At 42.5% G+C, this 23,036-nt stretch overlaps 1 protein-coding gene across 2 annotated transcripts in view; it reads right to left on the bottom strand.

The window, feature by feature from the left end:
• Positions 1–6,502: 6,502 nt before the first annotated feature.
• LOC139410189 (gamma-aminobutyric acid receptor subunit pi) overlaps positions 6,503–23,036 on the bottom strand; it is a 74,018-nt gene continuing 57,484 nt past the window's right edge. The window contains exons 4-11 of one of the 2 annotated variants that reach the window (XM_071155659.1): positions 21,613–21,680; positions 21,230–21,447; positions 17,607–17,689; positions 13,065–13,202; positions 12,599–12,751; positions 8,049–8,239; positions 7,848–7,942; positions 7,568–7,731 (exon numbers count right to left, since the gene is read on the bottom strand). In XM_071155659.1, coding sequence (XP_071011760.1) covers positions 7,695–7,731; positions 7,848–7,942; positions 8,049–8,239; positions 12,599–12,751; positions 13,065–13,202; positions 17,607–17,689; positions 21,230–21,447; positions 21,613–21,680 — 983 coding nt within the window. In that variant the 3' untranslated portion in view covers positions 7,568–7,694. Of the gene's footprint in view, positions 7,732–7,847; positions 7,943–8,048; positions 8,240–12,598; positions 12,752–13,064; positions 13,203–17,606; positions 17,690–21,229; positions 21,448–21,612; positions 21,681–23,036 lie in introns of both variants that reach the window. The other variant, XM_071155652.1, reaches the window with a different exon arrangement.

The raw sequence follows: 23,036 nt of genomic DNA on the forward strand, positions 1-23,036 counted from the left end.
AGAAGTCTATCTTTAATTCTGTGAATAACACTTTTACCTTAATCAATGTTTACTATGAGTATTTCGGCAAAATCACCGGATGTTTTGGAATCAAAACATTACTGCACATAAGGCGCCAATGTAAACTGAGATTTTTGTATATAAATATGCACATTATCGAATAAAACATACATGTATTGCGTAACATGATGTCCAATGAGTGTCATCTGATGAAGATCATCAAAGGTTAGTGATTAATTTTATCTATATTTCTGCTTTTTGTGACCCTTATCTTTGGCTGGAAAAATGGCGGTGTTTTTTTGACTTGGCGGTGATCTAACATAATCATATGTTGTGCTTTCGCTGTAAAGCATTTTTGAAATCGGACACGAAGTTTATCTTTCATTTGCTGTATTGGACTTGTTAACCTGTTGGATCTCTAGGGGCGCTATTTCATTTTTGGATAAAAAACGTTCCCGTTTTAAGCGCGATATTTTGTCACGAAAAGATGCTCGACTATGCATATTCTTGAGTTTTTGAAAGAAAACACTCTGAATTTTCATAATCTGCAAAGATATTGTCTGTAAGTGCCCCAGAACTCATTCTACAGGCGAAACCAAGATGATGCGTCAAGCAGGAAATGAGCAGAATCTCTGAAGCTCTGTTTTCCATTGTCTCCTTATATGGCTGTGATTGCGCAAGGAATGAGCCTACACTTTCTGTCGTTTCCCCAAGGTGTTTGCAGCATTGTGACTTATTTGTAGGCATATCATTGTAAGATTGACCATAAGAGACTACATTTTCCAAGTGTCCGCCTGGTGTCCTGCGTGGAATTCGGTGCGCAAACGCCAGCTGCTTGTACTTTTCCATTTGATTGAGGGGAGAAACCATGCTTCCACGAACGATATATCATTGAAGAGATATGTGAAAAACACCTTGAGGATTGATTCTAAACAACGTTTGCCATGTTTTCAGTCGATATTATGGAGTTAATTTGGAAAAAAGTTTGCGTTTTGAGGACTGAATTTTCGTTTTTTTTTTGGTAGCCAAATGTGATGTACAAAACGGAGCTATTTCTAATACACAAAGAATCTTTTTTGGAAAAACTGAGCATCTGCTATCTAACTGAGTCTCCTCATTGAAAACATCCGAAGTTCTTCAAAGGTAAATGATTTTATTTGAAGGCTTTTATGTTTTTGTTGAAATCTTGCGTGCTGGATGCTAACGCTAATGCTAACGCTAAATGCTACGCTAGCTAGCCACTTTTACACAAATTATTGTTTTCCTATGGTTGAGAAGCATATTTTGAAAATCTGAGATGACAGTGTTGTTTACAAAAGGCTAAGCTTGAGAGATGGCATATTTATTTCATTTCATTTGCGATTTTCATGAATAGTTAACGTTGCGTTATGGTAATGAGCTTAGGTCTGTAAATAGAATCCCGGATCCGGGTTTGGTCGACGCAACAGGTTAATGTGTGAGTTACATATTTTGAAAAAATATTTTTGAATTTTGCGTGCTGCCTTTTCAGTGGAATGTTGTCGAGGGGTTCCGCTAGCGTAGATCCAGCTTGGAGAACACGGTGGCCCCCTGGAGAGGCTCGAAGACCAAGGAAATGAGTGGTACCGGAAAACACTTTGAAGTTTGTAGAAATGTTAAAATAATGTATGAGACTGTAACACAATTGATATCGTCTGAGAAAATTCAAAGAAAAACCAATCAGAATTTTCTTTTTGAGAGCCCATGCTCTTACAATGGACAGCATACGGGCATATGCAATTCCAGCTCCCAGATTCCAATTCCTATGGCTTTCACTAGATGTCACCAGTCTTTGTTCAAGGTTTCAGGCTTGCACCTTGAATAATGAAGAAGAAATATGAGTTTTAGTACGACACCAGTTTGGAAATCCGTGTTTGAGCGCGCAATGAAGAGGATGCGCACCTGCTAATTTTGCTTTCCTATTGAACATACTTCTTTCTGTATGAAATATTATAGTTAAATTAAATTTTAGGGTACCTGAGGAATAAATAAAAACGTATTTTGACTTTTTGAAACAAAGTTTATCGGATTATTTTCTCTGCATGTTGAACGAGTGGATTACTCAAATCGATGGTGCCAACTAAATTGACTTTTTGGGATATAAAGAAGGATTTTATCTAACATAATGTCACTCACTACATGTTGTAGCTGGGACCCTTTGGATTACAAATCAGAATAAGATTTTCAAAAAGTAAGTGAATATTTAATCGCTATTTGTCGCTATTTGTCCATTTATGGCGGGATTTAAGACACTAACAGCTTACAGACGGTAGGCAATTAAGGTCACAGTTATGATGAGCTAGGACACGAAAGAGGCCTTTCTACTGGCTCGGAAAAACACCAAAAGAAAGATGCCCAGGGTCAATGCTCATCTGCATGAACATGCCTTAGGCATGCTGCAAGGTAGCATGAGGACTACAGATTTGGCCAGGGCAATAAATTGAAATGTTCGTACTGTTAGACGCCTAAGACAGAGCTACAGGGAGACAGGACGGACAGCTGATCGTCCTCGTAGTGGCAGACCACATGTAACAACACCTGCACAGGATCGGTATATCCAAACATCACACCTGCGGGACAGGTATAGGATGGCAACAACAACTGCCAGAGTTGCACCAGGAACGCTCAATCCCTCCATCAGTGCTCAGACTGTCCGCAATAGGCTGAGAGATGCTGGACTGAGGGCTTGTAGGCCCTTTTTGGAGGCAGGCCCTCACCAGACATCACCGGCAACAACGTCACCTATGGGCACAAACCCACGGTCGCTGGACCAGACAGGACTGGCAAAAAGTGCTCTTCACTGAAGAGTCAATTTTTTTCCTCTACCCACGGGTGATGGTCGGATTCGCATTTATCGTTGAAGAAATTAGCGTTACACCGAGGCCTGTACTCTGGAGCAGGATTGATTTGGACGTGGAGGGTCTGTCATTGTCTGGGGCGGTGTGTCACAGCATCATCAAACTGAGCTTGTTGTCATTGAAGGCAATCTCAACGCTGTGCATTACAGGGAAGGCGCACTCCTCCCTCGTGTGGTACCCTTCCTGCAGGCTCATCCTGATATGACCCTCCAGCTTGACAATGCCACCAGCCGTACTGCTCGTTCTGTGTGTGATTTCCTTCAAGACAGGAATGTCAGTGTTCTGCAATGGCCAGCGAAGAGCCCGGATCTCAATCCCATTGAGCACGTCTGGGACCTGTTGAATCGGAGGGTGAGGGCTAGGGCCATTCCCCCCAGAAATGTCTGAGAACTTGCAGGTGCCTTGGTGGAAGAGTGGGGTAACATCTCACAGCAAGAACTAGCAAATCTGGTGCAGACCATGAAGAGGAGGTGCACTGCAGTACTTAATGCAGCTGGTGGCCACACCAGATACTGACTGTTACGTTTGATTTTGAGCCCCCCCCTTTGTTCAGGGACACATTATTCAATTTCTGTTAGTGACATGTCTGTGGAACCTGTTCAGTTTATGTCTCAGTTGGTGAATCTTGTAATGTTCATATAAATATTTACACATGTGAAGTTTGCTGAAAATAAACGCAGTTGACAGTGAGAGGACGTTTCTTTTTTTGCTGAGTTTATATCTAGTTCTTGATGCCCCAATGAAGTGATTATGTTTGTTAAGGTCTCTGATGTGGTCCATTGGTAGATTGGCATTATACATAATTGACTGGTTTTCCTAAACAGTTCAATATGGTGGTTTTACAACAGGGGCAACTAGTATTTCTCCCTGTCTCTCTGTCTCTATTTCAATCTCTCTCTCTTTGTCTGTCTTTATTTATCTCAATCTCTTTTTATACCCCCGCCCCTTCTCTTTTTATTCCCCCGCCCCTTCTCCACAATCACCCAACCTCAATCCAATTGAGATGATTTGGGATGAGTTGGACCACAGAGTGAAAGAAAAGCAGCCAACAAGTGCTCAGCATATGTGGGAACACCTTCAAAGCTGGAAAGGCATTCCTCTTGAAACTGGTTGCCAAGAGTGTGAAAAGCTGTCATGAAGGCAAAGATTGGCTACCTTGAGGAATCTAAACTATAAAATATATTTTGATTTGTTTAAGACTTCTTTGGTTACTACATGATTCCAAATATGTTGTTTCATAGTTTTGATGTCTTCACTATTATTCTACAATGTAAAAAATGTAAAAATAAAGAAAAACCTTTGAATGAGTACTGTACATACAGTAACTGCCTCAATTAACTCGTACCCCTGCATTTCTACTTGGAACTGGTACTCCCTGTAAATAGCCATGTTATTTTTACTCGTTATTGTTATTCCACCCTAATCCTAATTCTATCGTTATTCACTTTGTATTTACTCCTCGTGTCAGTCTGCCCAAACAGCTTTGACTTCTAAACACTGAGAGGAAAATCCTCCTGTGCTCTTGAAAGTTTACTTTCTGGAGAAAACTCATGAACATGCTAACTAGAGCTGTATATTCCCAATACAGTACTTCCCGAAAATATTTTGATTAAACACTCTTGCACAATTTTAGGCAGTTTATTTTATTACATTAGTCAATATTGAAACATCAAATAAACATGCAAAGTATAACTATCTATTTACAACAATTTCAGCGAACAAAATGTCTACATTCAAATGTTACAGTATGAACACATTTTACAGGAAGATGTCCCTAGAACGTTGATGTCAATAACACAACATCACCTTGAACATTTTAGGAAAATAGGCTTCTCCAACGTTGGCCAATCAGTCTGTCAGAGGCAAGTGGGTAGGGGAGGGAATTTCGTATAGTACACTCTAATTGGTCAGGTTGGTTGCTTGGCCGTGCAGTACCTGGACTTGTGTCCTGTGTATCATGTGTCCTGCCATTGCGGATATTTATCCAATGCTGTGTCCATTCACTGCAGAAAAACAGATCACTAATTATGTAGTTACGTCTTGGGAGAGGAGAGATTGAGTCTGGAGTCCAAAAAGAGGGGCTCACTTGACAACATTATTAAATAGCAAACACATTTGTTGCGAATCCACAGTAAAGGGAAATTGGAAATGGGAATTTGTGGGATTCTCGTGAAACAAAGGGAATATTTCCTTAGTGGTTTGATTTAGTGGATTATTTTGCTCCGTTTTGGCACTGGCTACAGTAGCGTAGGGGAATTCAGGTGACCCAACACAATGACCATGTAACATAGACTATATGATTTAGCACTGATCTACTTATATATTAGTTCAGTGCACATTTTTCTTCTTTACCATAGACCAGATTCTAAGAGAAGATCAAACTGTTCTTATAAAGTTGCTCTAGCAACATAGGGAAGCATTTTCTATCAAAACTCTAGTAAGTTCAATATAAGTGTACATTCAATGTAAGTAACATCTAAGTTTGGTCCCCAGTGATAGTATAATTGAGGGCAGTTCTCTATAATATTAGATTTTTAGATAGCCTCCATATGTATCGCATTACAATCAATATTTATCTTCCCCAAATAAATAGAAAGCAAAATAAAGTTATCATTGGTAACCGTGCAAAACAAAACCAAAATCATTTTTTTTTCTATTTTTCTATTTTCATCAGTAGTTTAGTTAGCTCATTATCAAAGATACTGTATTTGATATTTCATTCTATTGCAGTGAACAAGACCATGCTTGGCAGAGCAAATTCATTGGATTGCATTTTAGAAAAAGAGAAGGCTAGAAGAAAACCCTTATGGTCAAAATTGAGATTAACACAAATGTTAATGTTGCATTATGGTGAATTATTTCAAATATAAACTTCCATTGTGCACATTAATTATTAATTATAATCATGAAACAAATCATTATGTTGTTATTCTATGCTCTGGACAACCTGCTTGTCAATGGCTTTACGGAAATGGGTGAAAGCATTGTAACAGAAAAATGCACTTAATATTTAGGATATAAACAAACATGCATAGATTGTGAGACTGTGTCTGTCTGCACAGGACTATGGAATGTTGCTGTGTTCCTTTTGCATGCTGATATAGCATGCTATTACCTTCGATGGAGGATTTTCCACGCAGCAATGGGAACTAAGGATGAATCATTTCAAAATGTACGCAACAAAGTCTAAAGGGAGCCATGAAGGATTACAAATCAAATTGAAATCTTTGGTCCTTTGGTTATTACTTATATGTGAAAACATTATATATGACAATATATATGACATTCATCATCACTCATCACAATACACAACAGGACATTGACAAAAGATTGAGGGAGGAAGCTTTGCATGTTAGTTCAACATGCAAAGCTTCCTGGATGATGAACCGATGATTGATGATGACTTCCTGTTAAAATACAGTAGCGGTTTCATCTCTACTTAAAATGTCCTAAAACATCTAATACAAGGTACTAGCGTTACGATTAAGACGGCATGTATCACAAAGCACAGTGGAAATTATTATCTACCAGCTCCAATGAAACAATACTGCAAATATCACTGTTACTCGTGCGTCCACTAGGTGTTGTATATCCACACCATTCTATTGCATTAATCCTGCATTATTCACGCATTATTCCTGCATTATTCCAGTTAAGGTGCTGGCAGTTGTGTCCCTTGTAAAACATACTGGAAACAGAATAGTATGATGACAAATTAAATAACACGGTTTATAGGTGCCTTTGAGAGTCAATTTCCATAATGTGGTGGAGAGAGCCAATGCTACTGGATATATAATGGTAATAAAGTGAGACAGGAAATGGTAGCGGGGGGGGGGGGGGGGGTGGATGAGAGAGAGAGAAAAAGAGAGAGTGAAATGTCTCTATTCTTTTGGAACTTTTGTGTGTGTAATGTTTACTGGTCATTTTTTTATGTTTATTTCACTTTTGTTTATTATCCATTTGACTTTCTTTGGCAATGTAAACATAATGTTTCTCATGCCAGTAAAGCAACTTAAATTGAAATTGTTTTGAGAGACAAAGAGAGAGAGAGTATTCAAGGTTTAAAAAGGCTTCTAAAGTTTGACATTTGTACTTTAAAATTTCACACTTGATTTGCCGTAATGAAAAATGTATCAACCCCTACAAGAAAACTCATTAATTATAGTCCTTATAATAATTCACATTTCATGTTGCTGCAGGATCATTTTCCTGCTGTAGAAAACTGGCTCATATTAAGATCCTCGTCTATGACCAACAGCAGGCGAGAATAAAATAACAACATGGAAATCAATCAATTATGAAAGCAGTAATGAGCTAAATAAGGTATAATAAATATGGCACGGACATTTTATTCTCCTAAGGATGTTGACTGTACACTATGCCTCACTCATGACATGAATGTAAAAATGTGCATTGTTTGAGAAAAAAAACACATGAATGAATCACAGACAGAAACATACCCAAACACACTCCCACACCCCTGTGATTACAAGTACAGGTAGTATGTCCAATAGAGGAGGTTGACGAATACAAAGGACAGGGGGAAGGTCATCCTGGAGTAATTGTCTATTAAGTGGGGATTCTCCACATGGCAACAGTTTGCAGCTCTGCGCAGGACCTTGCGGAGGAGGACCAGGACAATGAGGCAGCGGTTGGGGGGCTCCTCAGGGGCCTCAGGCTTGAGCTCACTGCCAGTGGGGCTGGAGGGGTAAAGTTCCAGCTCAGCTGTGGGTGCTAAGGCCGCCTCATCTGCAGCAGCTTTCTCCTTACGCCTCTTGGCCCTGTTGTTTTCAGCGGCGATGGTGGTGACCATGCCGTTCATCTCCTCGTCAAAGCCTCCCATCTGGTGACCGTACTGGAGGAGGGGAGGGAGAGAGAGCGAGAGTGACAGTGAGAAGAGGATTGTAGAGTCGCCCCAATCAACTGATGCTCTCATCCGAAATAAACCCCAAAAATGGTGGAGATACTTACATCCATACAGTACGAGCAGACGAAACATGGCAAAGGTGATGAAGATGACTCTGATAATGATGAGGATGACGACAACGATGACCACAGTAATAACGCTGATGATGACAATGATCAGGGTCATGTAAATTATGGCAATGCTAATGATGATGAAAACGACAACAATAACCGCACGACTGACGTTAACAACGCTGAAGGCCTCACCATGACAATGTTGGCGTCGGGATGGTTAAGGGTGCAGAAGTGGGCCACGGCGTACTCGATCAGGGCTCCAAAGATGAAGCTGAAGCAGATGCCCAGGTACACGTCGATGGCTTTGATGAAACAGTTGGCGTTGGGCAGGGACGTCCTGGCACCCATCATCAACGTGGTCATGGTCAGAACCGTGGTCACTCCTGTCACAATACACAACACAATGGCTGGATGATTCATTAAATGTTTGAAATCATCAAGATGTCCAGTGTCCTGGAGTTTTCATTTCCATTCACATATAACAACACAACCCCTAGGGCTTAATGATGGACTATATCTCTAGTCACTCCACACATGTAGAATTCAGCTTGAGTTGACTTACCTGACATCAATCAATACATTGAACAAAAATATAAACGCAACATGCAGCAATTTCAAAGATTTTCCTGAATTACAGTTTGTAAGGAAAATCAGTCAATTGAAATAATTTAATTTGGCTCTAATCTATGGGTTTCACATGACTGGGAATACAGATATGCATCTGTTGGTCACAGATACGGTACCTTAAAAAAAAGTAGGGGCATGGATCAGAAAATGACTCATCATCTGGGGTGACCCTAATTTTCCTCACAAATATCATTCACATTTAGTTGATTTTGCTTTTAATTGTGGACTATGGAATGCTGTCCCACTCCACTTCAATGGCTGTGCTAAGTTGCTGGATATTGGTGGGAACTGGAACGCGCTGTCGTACACGTTGATCCAGAGCATCCCAAAAAAGCTCAATGGGGGACATGTCTGGTGAGTATGCAGGCCATGGAAGAACTGGGACATTTTCAGCTTCCAGGTATTGTGCACAGCTCCGTGCAACATGGGGCCGTTGCATTATCATGCTGAAACATGATGTGATGGCGGCGGATGAATGGCACGACAATGGGCCTCAGGATCTCGTAACGGTATCTCTGTGCATTCAAATTTCCATCCATAAAATGCAATTGTGTTCGTTGTCCGTAGCCTATGTCCCAGCTCTCCCCCGCCATCCTTTCGGAAAAGCTGACCACGACTCCATTTTGTTGCTCCCTGCCTACAGACAGAAGCTAAAACAAGAAGCTCCCACGCTGAGGTCTGCTCAACGCTGGTCCGACCAATCTGATTCCACGCTCCAAGACTGCTTCCATCACGTGGACTGGGATATGTTTCGTATTGCGTCAGACAACAACATTGACGACTACGCTGATTCGGTGAGCGAGTTCATTAGAACGTGCGTTGAAGATGTCGTTCTCATAGCAACGATTAAAACATTCCCAAACCAGAAACCGTGGATTGATGGCAGCATTCGCGTGAAACTGAAAGCGCGAACCACTGCTTTTAATCAGGGCAAGGTGACCGGAAACATGACCGAATACAAACAGTGTAGCTATTCCCTCCGCAAGGCAATCAAACAAGCTAAGCGTCAGTATAGAGACAAAGTAGAATTGCAAATCAACGGTTCAGACACAAGAGGTATGTGGCAGGGTCTACAGTCAATCACGGATTACAGGCCCAGACGGCTGCAGGCCCAGACGGCATCCCCAGCCGCGCCCTCAGAGCATGCGCAGACCAGCTAGCTGGTGTGTTTACGGACATATTCAATCGATCCCTATCCCAGTCTGCTGTTCCCACATGCTTCAAGAGGGCCACCATTGTTCCTGTTCCCAAGAAAGCTAAGGTAACTGAGCTAAACGACTACCGCCCTGTAGCACTCACTTCCGTCATCATGAAGTGCTTTGAGAGACTAGTCAAGGACCATATCACCTCCACCCTACCTGACACCCTAGACCCACTCCAATGTGCTTACCGCCCAAATAGGTCCACAGACGATGCAATCTCAACCACACTGCACACTGCCCTAACCCATCTGGACAAGAGGAATACCTGTGTGAGAATGCTGTTCATCTGTGCATTTAACACCATAGTACCATAGTGCATTTAACACCATAGTACCCTCCAAACTTGTCATCAAGTTCGAGACCCTGGGTCTCGACTCCGCCCTGTGCAACTGGGTACTGGACTTCCTGACAGGCCGCCCCCAGGTAGTGAGGGTAGGTAACATCATCTCCACCCCGCTGATCCTCAACACTGGGGCCCCACAAGAGTGCGTTCTGAGCCCTCTCCTGTACTCCCTGTTCACCCACGACTGCGTGGCCACGCACGCCTCCAACTCAATCTTCAAGTTTGCGGACGACACAACAGTGGTAGGCTTGATTACCAACAACAACGAGACGGCCTACAGGGAGGAGGTGAGGGCCCTCGGAGTGTGGTGTCAGGAAAATAACCTCACACTCAATGTCAACAAAACTAAGGAGATGATTGTGGACTTCAGGAAACAGCAGAGGGAACACCCCCCTATCCACATCGATGGAACAGTAGTGGAGAGGGTAGTAAGTTTTAAGTTCCTCGGCGTACACATTACAGACAAACTGAATTGGTCCACCCACACAGACAGCATTGTGAAGAAGGCGCAGCAGCGCCTCTTCACCCTCGGGAGGCTGAAGAAATTTGGCTTGTCACCAAAAGCACTCACAAACTTCTACAGATGCATAATCGAGAGCATCCTGTCGGGCTGTATCACCGCCTGGTACGGCAACTGCTCCGCCCACAACCGTAAGGCTCTCCAGAGGGTAGTGAGGTCTGCACAACGCATCACCGGGGGCAAACTACCTGCCCTCCAGGACACCTACACCACCCTATGTCACAGGAAGGCCATAAAGATCATCAAGGACAACAACCACCCGAGCCACTGCCTGTTCACCCCGCTATCATCCAGAAGGCGAGGTCAGTACAGGTGCATCAAAGCTGGGACCGAGAGACTGAAAAACAGCTTCTATCTCAAGGCCATCAGACTGTTAAACAGCCACCACTAACATTGAGTGGCTGCTGCCAACACACTGACTCAACTCCAGCCACTTTAATAATGGGAATTGATGTAAAATATATCACTAGCCACTTTAAACAATGCTACTTAATATAATGTTTATATACCCTACATTATTTATCTCATATGTATACGTATATACTGTACTCTATATCATCTACTGCATCTTTATGTAATACATGTATCACTAGCCACTTTAAACTATGCCACTTTGTTTACATACTCATCTCATATGTATATACTGTACTCGATACCATCTACTGCATCTTGCCTATGCCGCTCTGTACCATCACTCATTCATATATCTTTATGTACATATTCTTTATCCCTTTACACTTGTGTGTATAAGGTAGTAGTTTTGAAATTGTTAGCTAGATTACTCGTTGGTTATTACTGCATTGTCAGAACTAGAAGCACAAGCATTTCGCTACACTCGCATTAACATCTGCTAACCATGTGTATGTGACAAATCAAATTTGATTTGATTTGATGCTTGCCCATACTATAACCCCACTGCCACCATGGGGCACTCTGTTCACAACGTTGACATCAGCAAACCGCTCGCCCACACAATGCCATACACGCTGTCTACCATCTGCCCGGTACATATGAAACAGATTCATCCGTGAAGAGCACACTTCTCTAGCGTGCCAGTGGGGCCATCGAAGGTGAGATTTGCCCACTGAAGCTGGTTACAAGGCCGAACTGCAGTCAGGTCAAAACCCTGGTGAGGACGACGAGCGCGTAGATGAGCTTCCCTGAGATGGTTTCTAACAGTTTGTGAAGAACTTTCTCAGTTGTGCAAACCCATAGTTTCATCAGCTGTCCGGGTGGCTGGGCTCAGACGATCCTGCAGGTGAAGAAGCCAGATGTGTGGGTCCTGGGCTGGCGTGGCGGGTCCTGGGCTGCTGTGGTTACATGTGGTCTGCGGTTGTGAGGGAGGTTGGACATACTGTTGGACATACTAAAACAAACTTGGAGGTGGCTTATGGTAGAGAAATTAACATTCAATTATCTGGCAACAGCTATGGTGGACATTCCTGCAGTCAGCAAGCTAATTGCATGCTCCCTCAAAACATCTGTGGCATTGGAAAAATGCTCACTAACAGGGATGTAAACAAATTTGTGCACAAAATTTGAGAGAAATATGTTTTATGTGTACGGTATATGGAAAATATCTGGGATCTTTTATTTTAGCTCATGAAACATGGGACCAACACTTTACATGTTACGATTCTATATTTTTCAATGTACATCAGGCTAGATGTATAAGTAATATTACAGTTATGTGAAGGTAAGCTAACAGGAGTATGAGTCACTTGTGGAACAGTCTGTTTTCTCTATCTGCCTGCATTCTACAGATGAAGGATCTCAATTTGATCACCCTTTTTGCAGGATAACTTTCCTGCAATGCATTTTTTTTAAACTTGTAGTGTATTTTAGGTTCAAAACAACACGCTCTTACAGTCTCCCGTCAGAATTTGACATTCCTCCATGTTTCTGAAATGCCAAAATTTAGAAATTGTTTCAAGTGTTTGGTTACTTCTCTGTATCGTTCCATGTTGAAGTTAAGGCATTAACTCCTAATTCTTAAGGTAAGGCGTCTGCTTTGTGGGTGTGCTCCCTGGTTTGATGGGCAGTGGTTTACCGATACAGATCCTTGCGGGGACGGAAGACTGGCTGATCCAAAAAGAGACCCAGGAGAGGACCACCAGCAGGCTGGAGGGAACGTACGTCTCCAGGATGAAGTACAGGATGCTTCTCTTCAGCTCAAAGTGGAAGATCAGCTTGGGGTAGTGGCCTGTGAGAGAGAGAAACAGAGCGAGATGACAGCACAGAGCCATGAGAACAAGTTTGCAAGTAGAACCCAAAAGTTTCCTGAAGGTTTCAATTGGCTAACATTTATAGGTCGATTATAATTTATGTTGAGTTGCTTGTCATGCCCATAATTGCCAAAAGCTTCATGCTGATAAATATTATTTTAGGTACCCCTAATTAAATGTGTCACGCACGCTAATGTTTCATCTGTCACAAGAGACTAAAACTAAACAGTAGCCAAACGGTAGGTACATGTGTGAAAGGATAATGTTAGATGTAGGACGTGAAAGTTGAACCTGTTTCATAGATGGCCTCAGACGCAGATGTGTAGTGGTCCTCTACTGTGTACTGTGCCAGACGCAGCGTATCCAAACCACTGACCGACTCATTCCCTCTGGTCCAGTAGAACATCACATCATTGATGTTGTAGCCCCCTGTATATATATAGAGAGAGAGAGAGAAGGAGAGAGAGAGAGAAGAAAGATGATGTCAAGTCAAAGACAGCAAGATAGGTAATGGGGGTCTATTGCACTAAGTGGCTATATGTTTTGAAATAGCACTTTATCACACGTACCAATGTACTACTTATGCATCTAAAATACAAACTACCCTCCATAAAATAATGAATAAAGGTTAGCTGGTCACTGAGCTGTAAGTGTGCGACAGCCACAAGCAAGCTTCACAATGTTAATGTTTTATTCAAACAACTTTTTATTAAATATGTTTTATTAAATAAGTAACGTAGAGCAACAGCCCTCCATTGCTCATTGTGAAGAACTGTGACAGTAAGACTGAATAGGAAATGCTAATGCAAATGCAGGGCAAAAGAAGGCCAGAAGGAAAGAGCGGAAATGAGGACATTACAGCTTTAAGTTTCCTTCCTGCCTAACACCCCAGCGGGTGATTCATACATATTTCACATCTTATATATATCAGGACCTTACATAATCCCAGTGGTGGAAAAAGTACTCAATTGTCATACTTGAGTAAAAGTAAGGATACCTTCATAGAAAATGACTCAAGTAAAAGTTACTCAGTAAAATGCTACTTGAGTAAAAGTCTAAAATGTACTTAAGTATCTGTCACGCCCTGATCTGTTTCACCTGTCTTGTGATTGTCTCCACCCCCCTCCAGGTGTCGCTTATTTCCCTGGTGTATATATCCCTGTGTTTCCTGTCTCTCTGTGCCAGTTTGTCTTGTATGCCTTTCAAGTCAACCAGCGGTTTTCCCGTACTCCTGCGTCTATTCTCTTTTGCTAGTCCTCCTGGTTTTTGACCCTTGCCTGTTTTCTGGACTCCGTACCCGCCTGCCTGACCATTCTGCCTGCCTGACCATTCTGCCTGCCCTGACCTCGAGGCCTGCCTTCCACTCTGTACCTCCTGGACTCTCAACTGGTTTGGACCTTTTGCCTGTCCATGACCATTCCCTTGCCTACCCCTTTTGGATTGTTTAATAAATATCAAGACTCAAACCATCTGCCTCCCGTGTCTGCATCTGTGTCTCGCCGTGTGCCCTTTATAGTATCAAGAGTAAAAGTCTAAACCAATTAAAATTCCTTATATTAAGCAAATCCGATGGCACAATTTTCTATTTATTGATGGAAGCCAGGTGCTCACTCAGACATGATTTACAAACAAAGCATTTGTGTCTAGTGAGTCCACCAGATCAGAGGCAGTAGGGATGTTCTCTTGATAAGTGTTTTCAATGTTCCTGTCCAAATGTAATGAGTACTTTTGGGTGTCGGGGAAAATGTATGGAGTAAAAAAGACATTCTTTTCTTTAGGAATGTCATGAAGTAAAAGTAAAAAGTTGTCAAAAGGATAAGTAGTAAAGTACAGATACCCCCAAAAACTACTTAAGTAGTACTTTAAATTATTTTTACTTGAGTACTTTGCACCTCTGCATAATCCTACAGTCCATCCTACATAGGATTTAGAAGAGCTCACAGTGACACGTTATAACAGTGCACATTACATTTGTTGTAAAGTGCTTACTGAATGTGTACTGAAATCTTGAAAGAAGGTTCAGGAGGGCAACTTAATTCCCTTCAATAGTATTTATTGCTGACACGTTTTAGAACAAGCTGTTTACTTTAATTGGCATTCATTTATAAGGAATAAAGCCACAAGCTATATAGGATCAACATTTCTTCCTGGCAATATGGCTACAACTCCGAAACAGAAAAGTCTCAAAAGTTCAAAGCCCAACCACCTGGCACTTCAGATGGGCTAAAGCAAACAGTTGAACACACGTCTGCTCCGAAATACACGTTTTCTGTCCCCATGTCAACCTTGCCTTTGGAGATTCATTATGAGACGTAGTTTAGTAATTGACCTGCAGAGGGAGACGTAGAATAAGATGCCCTACGACGCGGCTGTGACTGGAGGAGAAGAAATCTCCATTAAACTGGGACACACAAAATCCCCATTTCCTGTGTGCTTCATTACATTAAACACTCATTATCTTATGGCTCTTACTCTACCCTCTCACCATGTCCCGAGAGACACAACATGTGTGAAAGTCCAGGGAGTCATAAGTTATTGAGGAAAGTGTGTTTAAATGTAATGTAGAGCACCCTGACGAAAAGTAACAGAGACATTGAAGCCAATGAGGATCTCTTGTTGTATACTTTTCAGTGTTGTTGTGTTTTCTCTATAACCAACGAATTGTGGAACTCATGATATTTGTGACTGCCGGGTCAGGGCAATGTGCAAATTGGGTATGAAGCGTGTGCCGGGGGCCGTGGTCCTGTGCAATAGCGCGGGAATGGTTACATTAGGAAATGAAGGGGCTGTCTTAAGGTGCTCTGAAGCCTGAAAAGTGTACTGCACTGCAGCCTGGAGAGATGAAAGCTTTTGCCTCTTAAAATACCCTGCTCACTGAGACACTGAGATGAGTGCATCTTAAAAATGGCTGCATAGAGACTTTTAAAATCTTCAAAACCAAATCTCGCTACAGTATCCTCCAATGTGGTGAGCGTGGTCTCATCATTAAGCAACAATCAAACCTGGCTGTGAATGTCTTCCCGACTCCAGGCCTTTTCTGCTGTCAGTAGCCACTAAAATATGTCACCGCCATATCTATCTAAACACCTGGTGCTCGTCTTCTCTTTAAACTTCCTTGTTGGAAGTAAAGTGTGGGCTGGGGAGCGAGGACGAGCGGGGAGCAATGTTCAATTTTTGGCAGCACATTAAAAATAATTTAACCTCACAGTCTAGCTCTTTTCAGTGTGCTGCTGAAGCAAGGCTGTGGGAGTCTGGGATGCACAGTATACGTTTAACCTGGCAGTAATGTAAAGGGGAAAATCCTTGACTTACCTCGACATGTATTGAGTGGGATGAGTGGGACAGGAGCTCCCTCTGGTTGAGTTTGATGTTGACATGATGTTCGAAGTGTTGCTTTGGCAGCGATTTGGCTATAGCTTAGCACGACTTGCTGTCATTAAAGGTTGTGGAGGCGAGCGAGGAAGAGGGAGGGAGAGTAAGATAGAGTGGGAGTGAAAGAGAAGGATGAAGAGAGAGAGAGAGAGAGCGAGGAAGAGAGAAATGAATGGAAAAAGAGAGACTTCTGCTCTAAACCCTTTGCGTTCCTCCCTTGCTGGCTCCCTGCGGTTTTGAGCTTATGTAACACAGAGCTCCAGCTAGAGCTGAGGCTGTACCAGAGACAAGACAGGCGTGATCCCAATATGTGGATGGCTGGTGAGGGCTGGTGACTAGCGTGAAGAGGGTTTTGGGGCCAGCTAAGGATAAGAAGCTGGGCCGACGGGGGCAGACACTGTCCCTGTTTCCATGAGTTACAGGCAGCTTTGGGTAATACAATAAATGGGGAAAGGACACCTACACATGTACACACCCCTGCTCACTTTCTCTCTTTCACACACACACACACACACACACACACACACACACACACACACACACACACACACACACACACACACACACACACACACACACACACACACACACACACACACACACACACACTCTCTCCCTCTCTGTTTTGAACAGAACCATCAAACCTAATCATGCCTCACAGCTCCTTCCCTTAGTACTACAGTTTCCAAGGTACCCTAGTAGCAGCTTAGGTAGAGCTCTGTACATTTTCTTACTATTTATTCACTTTCAAGTTTGAAGTCTAAGTCTATTTGTTTCCTGCCCGTGAATTCATGGAAAATCGCTTTCTTAAAACAATAAACAACAAAAAAATAGGCTGGTGTATTCGAACCGAATGAAAACACACTAGCTAGCCAACTAGCTAGCTTGGTAGCATTACTAGCTCGCTAGTGTGTTTTGATTTGATTCAAATACACCCGTCTATTTGTTGTTGTTTCTACACTCTCCTCGCTGGCAGTGATGATTTCATTGCTCAGGAGATTTCCTCTAAAGTCATGTCGTAAGCTGGCTTTCATCATTATCCTGAGTGTGCGGAGAGCTCAAAAACGTAATCTCGTTTTAAAAGACCAGAGAGAGTCAACAGCTACAGAGAAGTCGCAGTCAGACGGCGGAGACGGCGAGGCACCGGTGAGACACCTTGAATGGATATGGAACTGTGTTGACCATATACTCCCTCTGCTCAAGCCATATGGTTCCCTCTTGACTGTTGCTCCGTCTGATGGAGGCTTCAAACACTCAAAACGTTCAACTCTTGGCTGAAAATCGTAGTCCAGACCTACTCTGTCATATAGCTGTTTTATTTTTATTTTTTTTGCTTTTTCAAGTGCTTTGAGATTCTCTCTGTAATGAAAAGCACTTTAGAAGATGAATAAATTATTATTATTATTAGACAGCCACATGTTGCTGTTTAGCTGTAGAGGTTCATCTAAAGTGAAATCTTACAGCTCTCCAGTTGCAGAGTGCAGGTCTGCTTGTCCATGGGGTACTTGGTCAGGTCCATGTTGCAGGCCACAGTGGTGGTTATCCTAGAGAGATGAGAAGCAAAACGCAAGTCAGTTGTCAACCTCAAAGGTTTCTTTCCCCCCCTTGCAGAACCACCTCGGTGTTTACCCATGTATTCCTTCTGGCCTACCTCTGAAAGCACTACTACAACTGTTTCTGTCCCTGGCCTCTCCGCAATCCTAACCTTCGTTTTTCTGATATCTCATTGAACCCTTTCCCTATAGAAACCTCTTTCACTCTCTATCACCCCTTCCTTGCTCTCCTCCTGCCCCCCTTACCGTGCACTCTGTCATCCCTGGCACTTCCACCTCTGCACACAGCTCCTCTCTGACAGACCCATGTCCCCGGGCAGTGGGCATCCATATATGGAAAATACCTTCATGATTCTACCAGGGGTAGGCAACTAGATTCAGCCGTGGGCTGGTTTTTGTCGGAGTGGGTTGTCGGGGGGGGGGGGGGGGGGGCTGCAAATTGCCCACAACTAAGCCCAAAAAGAGATTGTATTTAAAAATAACAATAATTTCATGCCTTGATTACATTGAGATATGATCACATACGGTGGTGTCTGAAATGATTGACACCCTTGATAAAGATGAGCAAAAATAACTAAAATAAATCATTCAAATACTGAGCTACATATATGGTCAAAGAAATGGGGAAGTGATATTATTTACACTAAAACAATTGTTCAGAGAAATAATAGTAAGTAATACTTTTTCTCCAATAGGTAAGGGTCAAAATTATTGACACCCTGTCTTCAATACATTTAAATTCTTCGCCTTGCATGGATAATAGCACTGAGACATTTTCTAAAATGTTTTATGAGTTGGAGAACACATTGGGAGTGGTGTTAGACCATTCCTTCGGGATCGTTGATATCCTTGGTCTGCGCGTACGGACTGCACTCTTCAATTCAAACCACAGGTTTTCAATGGGGTTCATTTCGACGGCAAGCCCACCACTGGTGGGTTTGGCATCGAAATGACAATGCATAAGCACAAAATAACCCCATACTTACTGTAAAACATGGTGGTGGATCTTTGATGTTACAAACACACATGCAGTCACACGCATATGCCATGCACACTGTACAAATACAAGCAAAAGTAAAGCTCACATGTATAGATAGATTGGCATGAAATTAACCATACACATACTGTACCAGTCAAAAGTTTGGACACACCTACTCATTGATGTCTTACATAGCCTATTTTACTATTTTCTACATTGTAGAATAATAGTGAAGACATCAAAACTACGAAATAACACATGGAATCATGTAATAACCAAAAAATTGTCAAACAAATTTTAGATTCTTCAAAGTAGCCACCATTTGCCTTGATGACAGCTTTGCACACTCTTGGCATTCTCTCAACCAGCTTCATGTGGTAGTCACCTGGAATGCATTTCAATTAACAAGTGTGCCTTGTTAAATGTTAATTTGTAGAATTTATTTCCTTCTTAATGCGTTTGAGCCAATCAGTTGTGTTATGACAAGGTAGGAGTTGTATACAGATATCCCTATTTAGTAAAAGACAAAGTCCACACTATGGCAAGAACAGCTCAAATAAGCAAAGAGAAACGACAGTCCATCACTACTTTAAGACACGAAGGTCAGTCAATCTGGAAAATTTGAAGAACTTCCAAAGTTTCTTCAAGTACGGTCGCAAAAACCATCAAGTGCTATGATAAAGCTGGCTCTCATGAGTGCCGCCACAGGAAAGGAAGACCCAGAATGACCTCTGCTGCAGAGGATGAGTTCATTAGCGTTAACTGTACTTCAGATTGCAGACCAAATAAATCCTTCACAGGGTTCAAGAAACGGACACATCTCAACATCAACTGTTCAGAGGAGACTACGTGAATATGGCCTTCATGGTCGAATTTTTGCAAAGAAACCACTAACTAAAGGACACCAATAATAAGATGGACATTCATTTTTTATTTAACCTGGCAAGTCAGTTAAGAACACATTTTTATTTACAATGACAGCCTAGCAACAGTGGGCTAACTGTCAGGGACAGAATGACAGATTTTCACTTTGGTAGCTTGGGGATTTGATCTAGCAACCTTTCGGTTACTGGCCCATCACTCTAACTAACCACTAGGCTACCTGCCGCCCCATTAGACTGGTGGAAATCAGTCCAAATGTGAGATTTTTGGTTCCAACCGCCATGTCTTTGTGAGACGCAGAGTAGGTGAACGGATGATCTCCGCATTTGTGGTTTCCACCGTAAAGCATGGAGGAGGAGGTGTGATGGTGTGGGGGTGCTTTGCTGGTGACACTGTCTGTGACTTATTGAGAATTCAAGGCACACTTAACCAGCATGGCTACTACAGCATTCTGCAGCGATAAACCATCCCATCTGGTTTGCGCTTAGTAGAACTATCATTTGTTTTTCAACAGGACAATGACCCAACAGACCTCCAGGCTATGTAAGGACTATTTGACCAAGAAGGAGTGTGATAGAGTGCTGCATTAGATGACCTGGCCTCCACAATCACCTGACCTCAACCCAATTGAGATGGTTTGGGATGAGTTGGACTGCAGAGTGAAGGAAAAGCATCCAACATGTGCTCAGTATGTGTGGGAACTCCTTCAAGACTGTTGGAAAAGCATCCCAGGTGAAGTTGGTTGAGAGAATGCCAAGACTGTGCAAATATATTTTGTACAATGAAGAAAATTGCGAAAATAAGAAAAACCCTTGAATGGGTAGGTGTGTAAACTTTGGATTGGTACTGTCTGTGCTCACTCACATGATACAGAACAATGCAGTGTATCATTGATGGGGGTTGTGAATCAATAAGCAGAAGCCTACCAGTCCAAACAAGTCAGTACCACAGACAGCACCTATATTCCTTTACCCCTATAGAAAATTCAAGGTGTGCCAATAGGCAGAAGCAGAGACATGCTGTTCGTTCGTTCGGCACCACCCCAGCTGGGGTGTGTTCAGTTCGCTTCAACGTTTGCCTTGTTGCGTGATGGTTTGTACTGAATAACACATTTCCTTTGAGGTACATTTGCTCCTGCTTGGTTGGTACGGCGAGGTGTGGCCTGATCAATATGGGTTTGACCATCTGAAATCACAAAACTGCTGAATGTTTCTGCCATCTGGGCCACCATAATCACAACGTTTTTCAACTGATTGTTCAGTACAGTGCCGTTTCCGTTGAATTCAACGTTGTACACCGCTCTGTCGTACTGAACGCAACCCAGTGTAAACAAATCATTGTTCTTAATTGACCTGCCTGGTAAAAAAAATAGAATAAATTAAAAAGGGACTTATCTAATTCCAATAGTTCAAGGACTTTGCATTGTTGGATCCATCTGTGTGTGTGTGTGTGTGTGTGTGTGTGTGTGTGTGTGTGTGTGTGTGTGTGTGTGTGTGTGTGTGTGTGTGTGTGTGTGTGTGTGTGTGTGTGTGTGTGTGTGTGTGTGTGTGTGTGTGTGTGTGTGTGTGTGTGTGTGTGTGCGTGTGTGTGCGTGCGTGCGTGTGTTCATCCCTGTGCGCACACTTGCATGCATTCGTGCATGCATGTGTGTGCATGTTTGTTTCTCCCACCTCAGGGCGTAGAGCACCGTTCCATTGGGGAAGATCCTGATCAGCCTGTTCTCCACAGTGATGTCATGGAGGAAGGACTTTTTGGAGTCTACGATGAAGGTGTCTGGTACCCAGAGCAGCTCCACCAGCCTGCCGTCCAGACTCAGGCTCTTGTTACCCTCAAACACCAGGCGCTCGTCTGTCCAGCGCTGACGCAGGAAGATAGTGGCCGTGTAGTCCTAAAGGTCAATTTCCAAAGGTCACCATATTGCAGTTGTACTGCAATAACATTACAACTTCAAGTCTAAACACTGATTATGTAACATAATAAACATACTGGAATGTAATATGTATTTTATTATCACAATGTACAATGTGTCATATGACACAGGAAGTTGTCTCACCATGTTGATCTCTGATATGGTGTCAATGCTGGCAATGTCCAAACTCATGCCCACAGTCACTGGCCCATCTACAGAGATGAGAGATAGACACACAGAGAAAGGGTGAGAGGGGAAGGAGGAGAATAACAGATAGAGAGAGAGATGTCCTTGCTTTACTTTCCGTGTCAATAAAGTATACTGAATTGTACTCAACACAGAGAGGGAGGGACAGAAAGAGAGAAAGAAAGAACAAGGGAAACTGAAGGAGACATGAAAGAGAAAGAGTGGATTCAGAACACCGTGAGGAATCATAAAAGTAAAACGAAAGTAGTGTTATTCAAAATGCCTCAAGACAAAAAAAAGAAGCACATTTAAGAAACGTATTGCTGAATACTTCACATCAGTGCCAACAGCAAGAGTGTCGCATGTAGCCCCACACATATAAGAATGCTCCTCTTTCCCCCCTCTCTCGTTCCCTCTCTTTCTTTCACTTACCCACTCTCATTCTTGTACTGTATAAACATTTTGCTTGCCAAAAAACACGGTCGCCTAACTTTTGTGCATGTGTAACCCTGTATGTATGTATGTATGTATGTATGTATGTATGTATGTATGTATGCACGCATGGGGGAAGTCTGGACCCCAGGAAGAGAAGTGGGTGTGATTGTAACAGCTAATTGGAATCCAAATAAATAAATACTTGTGTGCATACCAAGCTGACCTACACTGAGGACTCTGTAGAGAGAGAGAGAAAGAATGTGTACGTGTGTTTTTATTTATGTGTGTGCATTTCCATCCTTTCCAGGAAGCTGACCTCTTGTGTGGGGTTCATGGCAATCAGGAGTGCACTCATCTCTGCTAATTACATTTGCTCTGATTCGGTTCAGTCTCAGCGATCACTAATCAAACATTAGGCACGTTTAGAGGGATTCTCCGAAGCAGCAACAATGACACTGACAAGGGATTTGTGAGAACTACAAACACTGTGCGGAGGATCAAAGGCTACCATACCTTTATGACACTGACAAGGGATTTGTGAGAACTACAAACACTGTGCGGAGGATCAAAGGCCACAATACCTTTATGTCACTGTCTCGAGGTTACACTGTATGTACGGATTCCATATTAGGAAGTCACACTGAGTATGCATGGGAATTGTGTCTGCTCAGACAAATAACATACTTTGTCAGGTGCTTACTCTTGATATTAATAGCCTAGCCCTATGAATCAAATCACCATCTGTGTTAATGTGTTTTGTATCATGTATTTATTAGTATTTAGTAAAAGCGAATGTTTGTCATTCACATACTGGGCTATGCATTGGGAATGAGATCGCTTCCATCTGCCAGGTAAAAGCTCGGGGAGATTTATGCTTAGCCAAAATATGGTAATATTGAAATGAATATGGGAATATGGTAAGCCACACAATCACACAGACAAAAAAA

This window comes from Oncorhynchus clarkii, chromosome 1, assembly GCF_045791955.1.
Source record: "Oncorhynchus clarkii lewisi isolate Uvic-CL-2024 chromosome 1, UVic_Ocla_1.0, whole genome shotgun sequence".
In the NCBI taxonomy this organism is placed as follows: Eukaryota; Metazoa; Chordata; class Actinopteri; order Salmoniformes; family Salmonidae; genus Oncorhynchus; species Oncorhynchus clarkii.